Source organism: Armigeres subalbatus, chromosome 2 (genome assembly GCF_024139115.2).
Source record: "Armigeres subalbatus isolate Guangzhou_Male chromosome 2, GZ_Asu_2, whole genome shotgun sequence".
Lineage (NCBI taxonomy): Eukaryota > Metazoa > Arthropoda > Insecta > Diptera > Culicidae > Armigeres > Armigeres subalbatus.
In genome coordinates this window covers 68,961,694-68,976,827 of record NC_085140.1, presented here as the reverse complement: position 1 = coordinate 68,976,827, position 15,134 = coordinate 68,961,694, and the positions used below count along the sequence as shown (strand labels likewise).

The following is a 15,134-nucleotide window of genomic DNA, read 5'->3' as shown; positions in this document are numbered from 1 at the left end:
GGGTGGTTGGGTTCGATTCCCGTTGCCGGTCTAGGCAATTTTCGGATTGGAAATTGTCTCGACTTCCCTGGGCATAAAAGTATCATCGTGGAATGGAAAAATGGTAACTTGGCTTAGAAACCTCGCAGTTAATAACTGTGGAAGTGCTTAATGAACACTAAGCTGCGAGGCGGCTCTGTCCCAGTATGGGGATGTAATGCCAATAAGAATAAGAAGAAGAAGAATTACCTCAGCTTAGATTTGAATAACATGCCTTTGCTTGAAAGTCCTTCGACTTACCATGACTTCATCTCGCACTTCGAAATACCTTTTGAATTGAGCAGAACAGATGAAACGAACTGTCATCTATCTACTCTTGAATCAATAAAACTGAACCTGTGAATTCAATAGCATAGCACCTTCAATTGTAGTGGAGACATATCGGTGCTGATCGAAGAGCTAATCATTTTAACATCCAGTGAGTAGCACTTTGATCAACAGTGTTTATGTTATAGAATTATTTGCTTTCAACACACTTGTGAAAGGTATTCTTCATAATCAAAGGAACATTACTTCCAATAATAGTGATTGTAAAGTTGAACATTGAATAGATGGAACAGGATGGAACCGGTAGATTGAACGTGTTGTTTTTTTACCGTGTAAGAATGTTGATGAAAATTTTCCGTATCTTAATTTTTAGCGCTAGTGTTCATTCCGAATTATCACTAGATGGCAGCATAACCTTGCTTACGTAGTGTAAGCCAAGGCCATTGCTTGGTGAAATTGAGCTTGTATGTCGGGCAGGCTGCATTGGCGGCGCTGAGGAGCTTTACACACGTTTTCAACAAAATTTTGTATGAGCCTCCATGTCTGTTCTCTGTGATAAAACTACTAATCAGTGCAAACTAAGTGCAGGAGATCATCTTTTCACCTCATACTGCATTCCTTATCACTACTTTCTTCTAAAACACTGCCATTTTTCTATAAATTTGGGAAATACCTGGGTTTCCCATACATTTAATTGATTTCCAACTACCATTCTTCCATGAGCTCATGGTAAACATTTCAAAACATAGAGTAGCAGGTTTAACAAAACGAGACAGATGTTTCAGAATAAATGCTTGAAGAAAATCCCAGGCAAACTTTAGAGATTTTAAAATGTTCATTGTCATATGCTTATACGTCGGAAAAAAGAAAAATGTTCTTCAAGCAACGCACGGTGTGAGCCCAAAACATTTATGAAATCGCCAAACTTTCGAGTACCCATAAGGTCTTTAGTAAAAGTCATGAATAACGTGTCGATGAATGTCTCGTAGCGGTGTGTAAGCAAGACACCTGAAAACTGTAACAGACTAATATTGTAGATCCAGTTGAAAACCGAACTGAGCTCTCACGACAATTCATGCCATTTTTTATATTTATTCCTCAATAGATTTGAAATAACACCAGAAAATTGAGTTTTGTTCAAAATGAACTATAATTAGTGTGAGTTGATTGGTTTTTCAAAAATGGTCTATAGATTTCAACGGTATTTGGTACCAAGGCTAAAATTCGTTGGAATCCATCCTTCGACTAAATCCACAAAATTTTATAATAATAATAATTTAAAAATTTAATGATTTTGGTCAGGTTTTCTGCCTCAGTCGCATCTTTGCTAGATTTCCTATTCATATGGGACAAATATGCGAGATTGTGGGCAGTTTACGCTTCGCTGATAAACATCAATGAATCGCCTACTTTGAGCGTGCTTACAGCGGTACACTAGGAGTTAACTTTCTGAAATCAGTATGGCGAAAGGCATCTAATGTCGTTTTCGTTTTTGAGGTGTAGCGACACCGTTTAGTGCAGCATTTTGCACGACAAAAACGAACGTTTTGAGTGCAGTTGGGTTTGTTTGTTATGGATACCTGTTGGATACCATAAAAAGAAAACAATAACAACGTGAGAAATTTGACAACAAACTACACTACACGGCACACTCTGATTTTTTCTGGTGCTACACTGCTTGTTTCAGTGCAAAAAAAATGCTACACTGGTGTAGCACGAAAATCAAAAACGAACATTTTCGGTGCAAAAGTGTAGCACGAGTGTAGCTACACCGCAAAAACGAAAACGACATAAGGCTCGATTTCTCAAAGTTAAGCACCTTTATCGAAAAAATATTTGGTAGGCGTAGTAGCAGACACCTTCCTACATAACCGGTACCAAATAGTTTTTCATGAAAAGTTTCTATTTTCGAGAAAACCCGCGTTAGATGCCTTTCACCATACAAATTTCTGGCGGTTAACTCATGCTGGCTATTTTGCGCATATACTATAGCGCCTGGATGTGGCAGCGGCGAGTAGAAAATCAGCCACTGCCAATAATTCATTACAATTTACCTGCAATGTACTACTGCCGACTCTGTTGAAAGCTTCTATCACCAACGCTCGAAAGCTTCTGCTAACGTTCTCGCGCAAAAGCTTAATTTCTGCGATGCGGAAACGTCAAATTATTGTTTTTGTCGTTTTTCTGAAACAGCTGTAGTAAGTGTGTGCACGAGTTTACTGCTCATCCAGAAGTGTATTATTCGCGTTATTTTCTAGTGGCTATTTCGTATCACTACCCGCGTGTACAACAGCAACTAAGCCGGTTATCCGCAGTCACCACTTTTAACATCAAATATAAATATAGTGTGTGGGTATTGTTGGGAGTAAATCTCCTGAGCGTTAGCTCCCTGTCTTCCTTGTAGAAGTTGTTCCCGGTGCGCCGTTCAGTCGGTATCGTGAGTTCTAACCGCGAACATAAACTCGTCTATACGCGAAGAAGATCCGACGATTCAAGCTGCTTGGGATTCGGTGATTCGGAAATTTTTGTTACGTGCTTCCGCTACTACTACAGTACCGTTCGTCAAAAATGGCTTTGACCTTGTGTAGCAAAAAAGTGTTCACTGCCTTCCGCATAAACCAGCGAACACTAGAGATCACTAAGGTAAATGCTGCTAAGATTTGGCAAGCCTTGTCAAACCCCTCGCATTCATCATCCCCAAAAGTTGTGTAACGAAAGTTGATTGGGATCCCGCGCGGCCGGCAATTGGAATAAATTAGAGCTTGTTAGCATTCCTAGATAAATTGTTGAGAATTCTACGCATTGCTTTTTTTACAATTAGGGAAGAGCGTGGCATTGAATACGGTCGATAAACTCGCGAATTAGACTCCATATCATCGCTCCAGGGCTGGTATCGGATAATGGTAGTTCACAGATTAACGAACCCGACTGACGTTAAACCCTAGCAATGCTTATAATACGTAAAAGTTTAATTCGTTCCTTGACAGCTTATCGTAGCCACTAAAACCATCATTATTTTCCCCTGACAGATCTGGCTTGGCCATGATAAGTTTGTTCCAGAGGGGGTTATGGACAGGAGACAACTCAGTTTAATCGTTTAATATTCCCAAATAAAATTTATTTTTTACACGAGCAAGCATGGACATATTCCTAGGTACATGTTTGAGATACAACTAGCGAAGATAGTACCGTTTCGTTGTGTTAATGTCTTATACTGTGACTCTTTATATCGCTTTGGTTGATTTCTGGATAGCAATGTGTTTGAAAAGCTACGGTTGTACACTTCATCTAACATACGTAAATGTTGCAAGGTCATCACCTCAGAAAATAGTCTATTTTTATTTTTGATTGAATTAGGCAAGTAAATTTTGCACATTTAAGAGACTTTTTTAATATCATCGCTCATAGTTTTGCATGCTGTTTGAGCTGCATTGTATGGGCGGGTTTAATTTTGCTTGCGCAACATTGTATCGCGCATTGCATTGTATTTTTATCTGAATGACGTCATTCGTTCGAAAGTAGCGACAATAATTGTAAACGTAGGGTAGGGCTTACGTAGGTTTATTCCTTAGTTCACCAGTGCAAAAATTGTGATAATATTTTGGGCTTGATTGATAGATGACCAGAAGACCTAATAGCGCTTTATACTAAACGGCTCAATTCGACGAATTGATTCGATTGTTAAGAATTTATGATTCTTCTTTTTAATACATCTATGTCTCAAAACTTCTTTTTGTTTCATATTTGTAACTTTCCATTTTATGCTGACTTTAATAACAAGAAAAATTGTTCTACAAAACTAGGAAAAACAGCCACATTGGAAAATTTGATCATATGACATGTTCGTTCCACGTAACTTTAGGCAATTAATTTGCACACAAATACCAAGTTATGAGAGTGTTATTTAAAAAGATTTCAACCTAATATATAAAATATAGCTGATATCCGTTTTATTCCCATACTAATACAAATCACAATGCGGCAATTCTTTACATACCTCAATTCATACGTTTGTGAGTTATTACAAATTATAATTACAGACAGTGAATGTGAATATACACGAAAGTAGACACACTTTTAAACATTAAAAAAGTACCGATGTTCATTACGTTCGAAAGTTGTGCAAACCCACTTTTTTTTTGCATTTGTAAGTGTACGTAGATGCTATAAAACAAACTTGCGGCTTAAAATCTGGAGACCCATAGTGTTATATAACAATCGGCTCAGCTCGACGAATTGATCTGATGTCTGTATTTGTGTACAAACTAGTGAGACATTTTTTGGAACATTGATCGATTTGCATTTATCGGGTCACGTGGTCTATTTTTTCGCTGTACTCAACCGTTAATTAAATTGCGGAGTGTTTGTGGTATTAAATGCACCTTAAGAAAAAAAAGCCTAACTATCTAACCTAACAACCTAACTTTTTCTTAAAATATTGATTTTTAAAATGGTTTAGTTAAAGTTTAAATTTACTTATAATTTCGTGATTGCATAATTTAAAGTTCATAGCTCTAATTTTTCGTTTTTCAACACAATAATAAATCGGGGAGATTCACAGTCATTATGATCGACAGGATATAAAATTGTAGATATGTCAGCTTGGTCGGTATTGCCAGCTGTATTATGGACAAAGTCACCTCTAAGATTAAGAATCGCCTTGCGTTAATACTTTTGGTCGTGAAAATCTAATAAGGCAAATTTACTTGTTAAAATAGACCTATGGAACAAGAGATCATTATGGAATATGACATTTTAAGCGAAACTTCATTTGTACATGATCATTAGTAGAAGTGCAAGAAATGTAGCACTGTGGACGTAATTTTTGAACTACCCCTCAATGTTCATTGATGACAAAGACAATACATTATAAAGATGTTTAAGAATTCGGAGGAATTTTACTGTTTTACAAGGGTTACCGCGTGGGGTGGTAATCTTGCCCCACTTTCCCCCACTTTAATATGTTTTAAACTGCTAGAGAAAGCCACCATATTCGTTAAGAGGGGGAGGGTGTGTACTTTAACTACAGGTTCACTGCCACCATAAATGGTTCGCAGTAGTTTTTGCTCAAATACTCTAAGACCTCTTCAGCCTTTTTGTAAGCTTCCTCCATCTTCACAAAGTTACGTGTCATAATATCAACGTCATCGGCGGAGCCAAGTAGCTGGACAGACTTATTGAAAATCGTGCTTTTCGTCAGTCTCTATATTTTCAAAAATCAATGATTAAGCTTCATCGTTCACAGCTTTCTATTTTTTTTTATTAGTTTTTCGCTGTTCTGGTCATAGCGATGGAGAAGGATTTATTGACAGTGGAACGACAAAATTGAGCAAAATTTCAACTGCGTACCTATCATAAATCGACAAAACGTCATTTCAACTTCTGGGCTGGATATCATTTTTTTTGGAATGATCTGGTAGCTTTTCAATGCGCCATGGTACATTAGAAAGACATAATTATTCTATACTTGAAACATTCCTAGAGTAAAAGTGAAAATCAATTTATCAAATGTTTTGATAGACTGTTTAAAATATTTTTTTCGAAAGCATTGAGAATCGTTATAAACGTAAACACACATAGGCTATAGAAACAACGAATCGTGCCCTTTTCCATACACATAGTTAGCGCAATAGCAACAGTTCAGAGTTATTTCCAATCCCATGTCAACCGATTGCATTTATTTTGCATCTCATCATCACCATCGTCACGATGCCACTCCACCACCGCTGATGATGCACATCGATCTTATTATACTGACTCCCCTCCTATCTCGTTCGATCCAAGGTGCTCGCATGTCGCTACTCGACGACGAAACGGTGTGGCAAGATTTTCGAATCTGCCGAGGAAGCCGTAGCCGACATCCCGGACGGCGCCAAGCTGTTGGTGGGCGGCTTCGGACTGTGCGGCGTTCCGGAGAACCTGATCGGGGCTTGCGTCAAAAAAGGCGTCAAAGATTTGACGGTGGTGTCGAACAATGCCGGTAAGTGCAATGTGGTGATTTATCTTGTATTTATACCGATCAGTTGGGGATGAATAGCAGAAGGAAGACTAGAGGCAGTTATTCATAGCAGTCTAGCAGTGCATTGGAGATAACAAAATATTTCAGGGACGCTATCTTATATAATGCTCTGAATTGATAAATCATGTGCACAATCAAATAATCGTGTCTGCGGTTGATAAGATCTACTTATGTGTTGCTCTTATCTCGTTATTGAAGGCGCGCGTAAGTTTAAATTACGTCACCAAATTTGGTAAAATGATGATTGTTATATATGATTATGTCAATTTAAATGCACTTAAATAGCGGCAATGATCCTGATTGAAGAGTAACGGACCAATAACGAAATATTTCCTTACAAAGTGAATTTTTAAATTAGTTGAATATTCGGATTACAAATTTGTCATGACTGCAAAAAATGTTTTCGAACTGTTATGCTGCTGCCCATTATACTACCTGTTAACCTTGTTCGCTACAGCGTCGTTACACCTATGCCTGGCGTATTGTAGAGCTCCATATCCGTCGGTCTTAGGCAATGTTTTCTCGAAAGTTTAGGGTCTTCAGATCCTAAAAAAAAACTCGTGATTGATGCGTCTGCACCGCACACTACTTTCTTTTTTTTCCTCTAAGTATCTTTTTTCTTCACGGGAAACGTCAAGGTCTTCCTCTATATCCTCCCGCAATTATGTCATTTGTCTTGGGGTTGATTCAAATATGACGTCCACTACTTTTTAAAAATTATCCTCAGACTGACGAAGGACTCCCCATGCGGTCTTAGTCTGTTAAACAGAATGTAATTGGCACACTTTAGTATGTGCCCTTTCTTAAAGTTAGGGCATATGAGGCCATCCAACAAGCCGGTAGACAGTTCTTCATCCTCCCATATGTTTTCAATAATGCGGTGGATGGATTGATGCAGTGTTGCTCACTTTCAAGTGTGAAAAGCTCAACCGGGAGCTCGTTAGTGGTGGAAATACTTGCTTCACGAGTAAGAAAGGACTGTAATTTGGCCTTCCAAAAACGCCACATACGTGCGAACCTGCTGCCTGCACTTTTTCTGGTGTTTGCTTTGTTCGTGAGTATGGGCAGAGCAAAGACAAAAAGTATGGCAGTATTTTGTTCGCGAGTAATAATCACGGTCGCGAGTTGTTGTGGTTTCTTCGAATAGAATGAATAAATTTAATTCTAAATGAACACAATAACAATAAACAAGTCTGTTCTTGCTCGAACATACGTGAACAACATGTTCCGTTCCGACGTTGTTTTATGCTATTCTGCAAATTGACCCGAATGACTCGCGAATCTCCACGAACATTTTTTCGTGGTTTGTTTTTCTGGTTTTTCTGCGAGTAGTAGGCATTGTAGTATTTTGCATTCCCTATTTCTCGTTTTGAGGGTAGGCTCACAGATTTCCACCAATGGAGCTCGTCCTTCCGGACAGCTTTACTGTTTTTCACCTCATTTAGAACCTTATTTACCTTATCCATCGTTGGTGGTTCCACAGCTTGACCGTCGCCGACTATGTCCATCCTGCTCCTTTATACACTTTCATTTTCATCGTTTAACAAATCTTCAAAGTGCTCCTTCCACCTAGTTGCCACCATAGTATTGTCTGTTCGCAATTTCCCTTAGAGGTGACCCAGCCTAGGGCAAGAGCTGCAAGCTTCTTCAAAAAAGAAATTTAAAAAAGCAATTTCCCCTTTCGATAATTGCACATGGTGGGCACTGACGCAGTCTTATGCCGTGCACCCTTGACGGTCGCATAAAACATCCGCATATCGTTTCTATCCATGTTCAACTGCGCTTGAGCTATCGCACTCTTTTTAATGCTGCTTTTTTTGTCTACGGTGGATTTGTTTCTCCTGCCCTTGCTACACTATTATTCCGTTCTCTATTGCAATGCGTACCAACTACTAGCATCCGACCCCTAGCAACGTTTTTCCCGTCCGTCACTCGCTGATACTTCTCATCAAACCAACTATTTCGTAGGCTTCGCTGTGCAGTACCTAAATCTTCCTGCGCATTTGTAGTTACAGCTTCGTGGTTTTTTTCTACCACAATCTGTTGACATTGCCAGATTTCGTGAATTCATGACGTTGGATAGTCGTGCCCAATTTTTGATCAACTACAAGGTAGGGATCCGAGTTCGAGCCTCTGAAGGACCTTTTATCTATAACATCCGAGAAAACCGTCCGTCGATCAGCACGTGGCACGCCTTAAGAATGACAGGGCGAACTAAGGTTTTTTTTTCTGGCGATGCGCGTTTGCATCCCCAATGACAATATCTACATCGTGTGTTGGTCACTCTTCGTTGGCCTTATCAAGGCTCTTATATAACGCATCCTCCACGTCATCAGGCTTATCGTTGGTTGGGGAATTCTTAGAAGAATGTAGTTAAAGAATTTGTCCTTCTTTTTCAACACGCAAATGCGCGCTTCCACCGAATAACTCACTTGATTTGCTTCCCGATCACCATGAAGACTACTCCACGTTCTGCCCTGTCGGCGCCGTTATAATAGATGTGGTACTTGAACACGTCATGGAGTGTTTGCGACGAGATCCACTATTCGGAATTCACGTTCTCTGGTATTGGAATACCGTATTTCCTGGATTGCTGGCACGCTCACGCCGACCTTCTGCAACTCACGAGCCAGGAGTCCAACACGTGCGGGTTCAATCAAAGTTTTCACGTTCCAAGATCCCAATGGATTTCCCAATGGTTGTGCCCGGTCCATTGCTTTTGCTTTTCTAGGTAACTGAAGAATCTTCGATAGGCTACCTTACCTGGGTTCCGCTACCTACATTGCGTTGAAGAGGCTTCTTTCTCAATGCTGACACGATGAAGCACAGTGTGAACAGTCTTGATTAGAGTTCCTCGCTGGCACTTGGACGATGATCAGCCGCCCCTAACATGGGAAATAGACGTAACCATTTATAAAATGCTCTTCTCGGTATGATTGCACTATAACCAGCGAATCAACAAAAAAAAACTCAAGTCAATTTCTGTAGCGAATGCTTTATCTAAATATCACGACCATTAGGTGATTTTGAGTAGTAAATTTAATATTGATCGTTCTGCGGATCTAGTTCTTTATGATTTGCCTTTGGGTGCGAAATTTTTTTTTCTAAAATTTTCAGCTTAAATAGATGTTGCATAACCTAGCGTATTTGATTTGATGCTTATATGGAATTTACAATCAATATATATGGGAAAATACACCTCCGTCACTCTTTCATCCAGGATATTTGTTCTAAAAGCCCGATTGAGCCTATATTGGCATGGAATGTTTTTGACATGTCGAAGAATAATTTCGCAGAACATTGTACCGTATTCAACAAAAGTTTCTATTTGTCTTCTGAAGAAAAAAAAAAAAGTTGTGTATTTTGGAATCGGTTATCATGAAAACATGCGCATTTAATCAAATGTGGCAGTGTCATGTGTGATGGCGTGCCTGCATTTATGTAAGTACAGGGTGGCTCAAATTAGTATGGAAAAAAACTTTTTTCAATTTTTTTGATGGGCCGCCCTTTAATCGATTCTCTTTGATGTCCTGATGCTCTGGACAAAATTTCAGCCAAATCGGTCAACGTTTTGACGGTGCTAAACTCGTCCGAAGTTTATATGCAAAAATGTATGCAGAAGCATCCAAAAACAATAATTTGCAGTTAGACAACACAATTTACGTTGAAAAACTATGATACTTATTCAGATCTTGAAGAATTTAATACAGAATGTTATGCTGAAAACCGCGAAAAGATTAGTATTTGCCCGGCGAAGTTATTAGCATTTCTCTGAAGTGGGGTTTAGGCAAGTTTCGTTTCTTTCACCTTTGAAAAGAAATAAATTCACCCATACAACACTCCAGTAAAATGCTAATATCTTTGCCTAATAAACTCTAATCTTCTCGCGGTTTTCAGCAAAACATTCTGTATTTAATTCTACAAGAACTGAATGAGTATCATAGTTCTTCATCGTAAATTGTGCCGTCCAACTGCAAATCACTGTTTTTGGATGTTTCTGCATACATTTTCCCATATAAACTTCCAACAAGTTTAGCACCGCCCAAACGTTGCCCGATTTGGCTGAAATTTTGACCAGAGTATCAGGGCATCAAATATAACCGAATAAGAGGGCGTCCCATCAAAAAAAAAAATGAAAAAGTTTTTCTTGAGCCACCTTAAGGTACACATAAGGTTAAGGCGAGCTACAAACCACAAATTTCAGGCAACGCTGGTGAATTTTCCTCTCATTTGAATGCTGAAAATCAAATCAGTCTTTTTGGCTCTGTAGTTTTCCATGCCGTCTCAATTGAACAGTGCCTCTTTGTAAATGAGAGATTTTAATCTGTTATTTGAGAAACTTATCATTCGATTGACAGGTGGTCGATAACAAAACAGTGTTGAAGTTTTCAAGTAGGAAACATAATACTTATCTGTTGATACAAGGAACCCAAAATCCTGGATAGGTACCCGTAGATTTTTTTGTATTATATTTATATTGTGCATTTACTCAAGATCACCTAATGCGGCGTCACATCCGATCTGGCAAGCTCAGTATTATTTTTTCTTCTTTCTCTGGGCCATTACTATTAGCTTATATTATAATAGTATTAGGTACATATCATTTTGTTCCAGCTAAAAAAAAATGCAAGTAACTAATAACCAATATTATTTTTTCAGGCGGCGGTACGTGAATTCGAAAGATATAATTGGCAATACGAACTCAAATTGATAAGAAATTTATTATATTTATTAATTGCTTATTTTCTGTTGATTTATTTATCTGCAATGCTTTCAATGCTTTCTACATTTTGCTCTTTGGTGATTGTTTGAATTGTATATATGCTTCAAATAACTCTGCATGTTAGTATATCCATGGACAAACAAACGACACATTTTCCTTGATGTTTCAAATTCTTTTTTTTCCTTTTGTAAAATGTAACTGGACTATTCAAGTGATTCAAAAACACCAAGAAGTGCCTAATATCACGCTTTTATTTTATATATTTACAACGGTTATTATTTCCTATCGGTTTTTGGAATACTAAAACAAATTTAGGATTGCAGCAAAAGCGGTAATATACATTAATGAATGTATTGAAATGTTAATGCATGTGAATTAGATCTTTCCGTTAAAAGTGATTTTTGTCACCTTTCTAATTTACCTTTCTTACTTGATGTGTTTTCAAACTTGATGTGAATCCTGGCCACTCTAATCAGCTCCTCCATACTAAATTCGCAATTATACACGATACCTTCGAGTACTCGACGATAGACGATGGACGATCACTGTATTCTGCATTTCTATAAATCCATTCTATATAGCGTTGTACAGTGCAATTCGTATTCATTTTAATTTCACCACGAGAACTTTTTTCAGTAGCCTAGATATCGATTCATAAGTTTGACGAACTTAAGGTTAAGGCGCTTGTGCTTATCAGTGTTGGAATATGCAATTAGCTTGTTATTTGGCTAATTTGAGAAACCTTTAACATTTTATTTTGTTTGGCAAACGGGAACATATTTAAAACCATGTATACTCTTGGACGAAAATATAGGTCTCTTAAAGAGTTTAACATTTGAAAAACTATGAAGTGCTCAAGAAACAATTATTGTCATTTGAATAACCATCAGTGTTTGAATCCAAAAGAGAATGAAAAAAATCTCTCACTTATCATCTCTGTATACAATTACGATATGTAGCATACCGTGAGAGACTTTTTTTTCAACTTGTTTTACACAGCTGTGCGAAAAAAAGGTCAAAACAAAACACAAAATGAGCAAGAACAATGTGTTTTATCATCACTTGTTTTCCAACTTGTTTTCATGGTTTGTTGTTCGTTATCTATTGAGAGCAATTTCAGCAAACTCTGAAACATCAGTAGGTATTGGTTTATTCAGTTAGCGTGGACTAAAAATTATACTATCAAACATGATAACATTATTTGTTACTACGTTTTTCGCCCAAAAGTGGAATATATATTAAACAACAACTAGCAACTTTTTTTCAACTTTGTCTAAATAATTGATAGTAAATCAACCAATTTCTTCAATAATTGAATATAATATTCATTCAACTTGTTTGCGACTTATTGATTAAGTTTGCTAAATTTTGTGTTTTCGAATACTTTTATTTCATTGCAATGTAACACGTATTAATGCGTTGTTCAACATAAGAGAGAGAACATGAACAAATTGAACACAGGATACCGGTATCGATCCCAAGACCTTTGAATTCCCAGTTCATTGATTACTAGCTACCTGGTTCAAAATACTATCGGGTATAAATGCAAAAGTAAAATTTTTACCTCACTTTTAGGTGGCTTAATCGTTTTACAAATTTTCTTAAAAGAAGCCTCTTTTTATTTGTAGCGTCTTCTTCAAACAAACTACAGGTGAAAAATCAACCGAAACGAGGAATTTTGTGATCGATAAAATTATCCATTTAAAATTTAGCGAATTACCCTAATTGTGTCTTGGATGAATTAGACCTAAAAAAATAGGTCAAATTAGTCAAATTACATGCAAATGGCATTTTAGTTACACTGATCCATTCGTTATCATAAACATCCTTCGGAACTAAATAAATCTCACAAATTACAGAAAAAAAGAAAAAAAAAAGCTTTTGAATAAGGAGAACATTATGATATAAAAGAAAATCTTCGATATCCTGGGGAATAATATAAAACCTTAAATTAATATAAAAACGTTAAATTTCGGACACCCATCGACACAATTTTCAAATTTTCACAAACTACTGAGATGATCCATTTATATTACAGCTGAATATCTTTGCTTCTTGTGCTGTTTTCAGCATGTTTTATTTCTCGTCCAAATTTATTAAATTACTAGGTTTGTCGTTGAACATTATCTAAGTGTCCGAAATTTTACGTGGACAGGCTTTAAATATAAAAAGTGTTATTATTATTTTAACATTTATCATAGTAGGTATGTTTCCCAAAACATTTTTATTTTTCTATTCAACTATAAACCTTGTTTCATACAGTTTAGTAATTAAGAATATACACCCAAAAAACAAATCTTACAATTATTGTATAAAAACGTGGCATATACAAATCTGTAAGGTTTTTATACAGAAATTGTATTAAAATAATACAAATCTGTATAATTTCAATACAACGATTGTATTAAAAAATCTTAAATCAATTGCCCAATTATTTTGGTACAGTTGCTGTATAATTTCAATACAAACTGCCATCCGCTGGTTGTGAATGTATTACTTAGAGATCCTCATAACAGACAACAAACAGACGTAACACACTAGTATCGACCATGACTTCAATTATTATACTGATTGCGCGTTTCCCACAAATGAGGCGCTATCATCGTAATCCTCCGAGTTTGACATTTCCTACAGCCTTCTGGTACGACAATGTATACGAATAGTGTTTCGTGTTTTAACATCCGCTGAGTAATTGTGGATCAGGTTGAGCGATGGATTATTTAAACAAATGTTCAAACTGTTACGTCTGTTTGTCTGTGCTCATACTATGATTAACTTAATTCGCATATATTTTTCCGCTTGACTCCATTTAGAGCTTCTTTGGAAAGTCAATATATAGAATATCTCCAGTCAAGAAAAATGCATATTAGAGGGGCGGTACACTTATATTATGTAAAAAAAAACTTTGTCTAAAATGTAAATTTGTAAAAAATATAAATCAGAATTATGGGATTAGGATTATATCACCACATACAAATAGATGTGAGCACAGTAGCGTGTCTTGTGTAATCATCAACTTCCAACATGATATTTCATCAAGTGCTTCTTGATCGAATCGAGCTGACCATGTAAACCGTCATACAAAACTGCTGTTATCGTTTCGAGATTCGCAATGCGACCTTCCGGTCACACCACCTTTTGATAGGGCTATAAGAATCCACTTATGTGGCAACCATTCTCCAAAGTCACGAGATATTTCAAACCAACCAAATCAGCATTCTTATCTGTCGCAGGGCAGAGTGGAGAGCTGCTGATGTTCAGTGGAGGTCTAACATCTCATTTCTCGCTTATTTTTCTAAAGGATCGAAACTACATTGAAATATTTTTTAGTGTTCACTCTTATTGATTGAATCACCTTTGTAATCTATCATGTGTTTTTCAACATTTTTTTTTAAACCAAAGTAATCTCCTGTCGACACACGCTTATATACTCTTTGCCTTGTAATTGACGAAAAGCAATCATCCGAGGAGGATTCTATTCATAGTTCTTCGGACCTTTTTAAACACTACACGAGACGTCTCACCATCAGGTCAGTCATCAAAGTCGAGTGTCTGGTGAAAACCTGTTTTCATGGACACGAATTCGGTGGGTGCACGCCCCGTTAATCTAGACTGTTATCGCGTCGGGGCTGACCTGCCGAAACAAAACTGAAAATTTGCGAGCCGTTCCTGATTAGTAGCGAGCCTCCTGAAATGCCACCAGTGGCGAACAAAGTATGAATTTTAAACACATGGGCTGGCCATTGCATGGATGGAGCAATAGTTAAAGATGTCCGAGAGATGACCGCATTGTGAATAAGATTTCGCAATGTCGTGTGTGTGGTTTCATATTTCGATTGGTTTCGCATTTGAATGCAGAAGTGTGAGATGTTGTGACATTTCAATTATTTTCGATTAATTAGCATTAGCTTGTATCCACCCAAATCTGGATTAGATGCGGTTGTAAGATTAACTCAACTTAAATGATAAATCAGGGCTGGTAATGAACAGCTTTGAAATTTTCATAATTTATGTAGATTTAAAAAACTAAGCACATACGTAAATCTTGGTCGAAGCATGTGAATATGAATGTCCTACTTCACTAGT

The 15,134-nt window shown here is 37.2% G+C and overlaps 1 protein-coding gene across 2 annotated transcripts in view; it reads left to right on the top strand.

The window, feature by feature from the left end:
- LOC134208881 (succinyl-CoA:3-ketoacid coenzyme A transferase 1, mitochondrial) overlaps nucleotides 1-15,134 on the top strand; it is a 31,059-nt gene that overhangs the window by 5,962 nt on the left and 9,963 nt on the right. The window contains exons 1-2 of one of the 2 annotated variants that reach the window (XM_062684833.1): nucleotides 2,491-2,949; nucleotides 6,091-6,286. The exons of the other annotated variant lie outside the window; for it this stretch is intronic. Of the exons in view, the coding sequence (XP_062540817.1) occupies nucleotides 2,875-2,949; nucleotides 6,091-6,286 (271 nt within the window). The 5' untranslated portion in view covers nucleotides 2,491-2,874. Of the gene's footprint in view, nucleotides 1-2,490; nucleotides 2,950-6,090; nucleotides 6,287-15,134 lie in introns of those variants that run through there. 2 annotated transcript variants of the gene reach the window in all.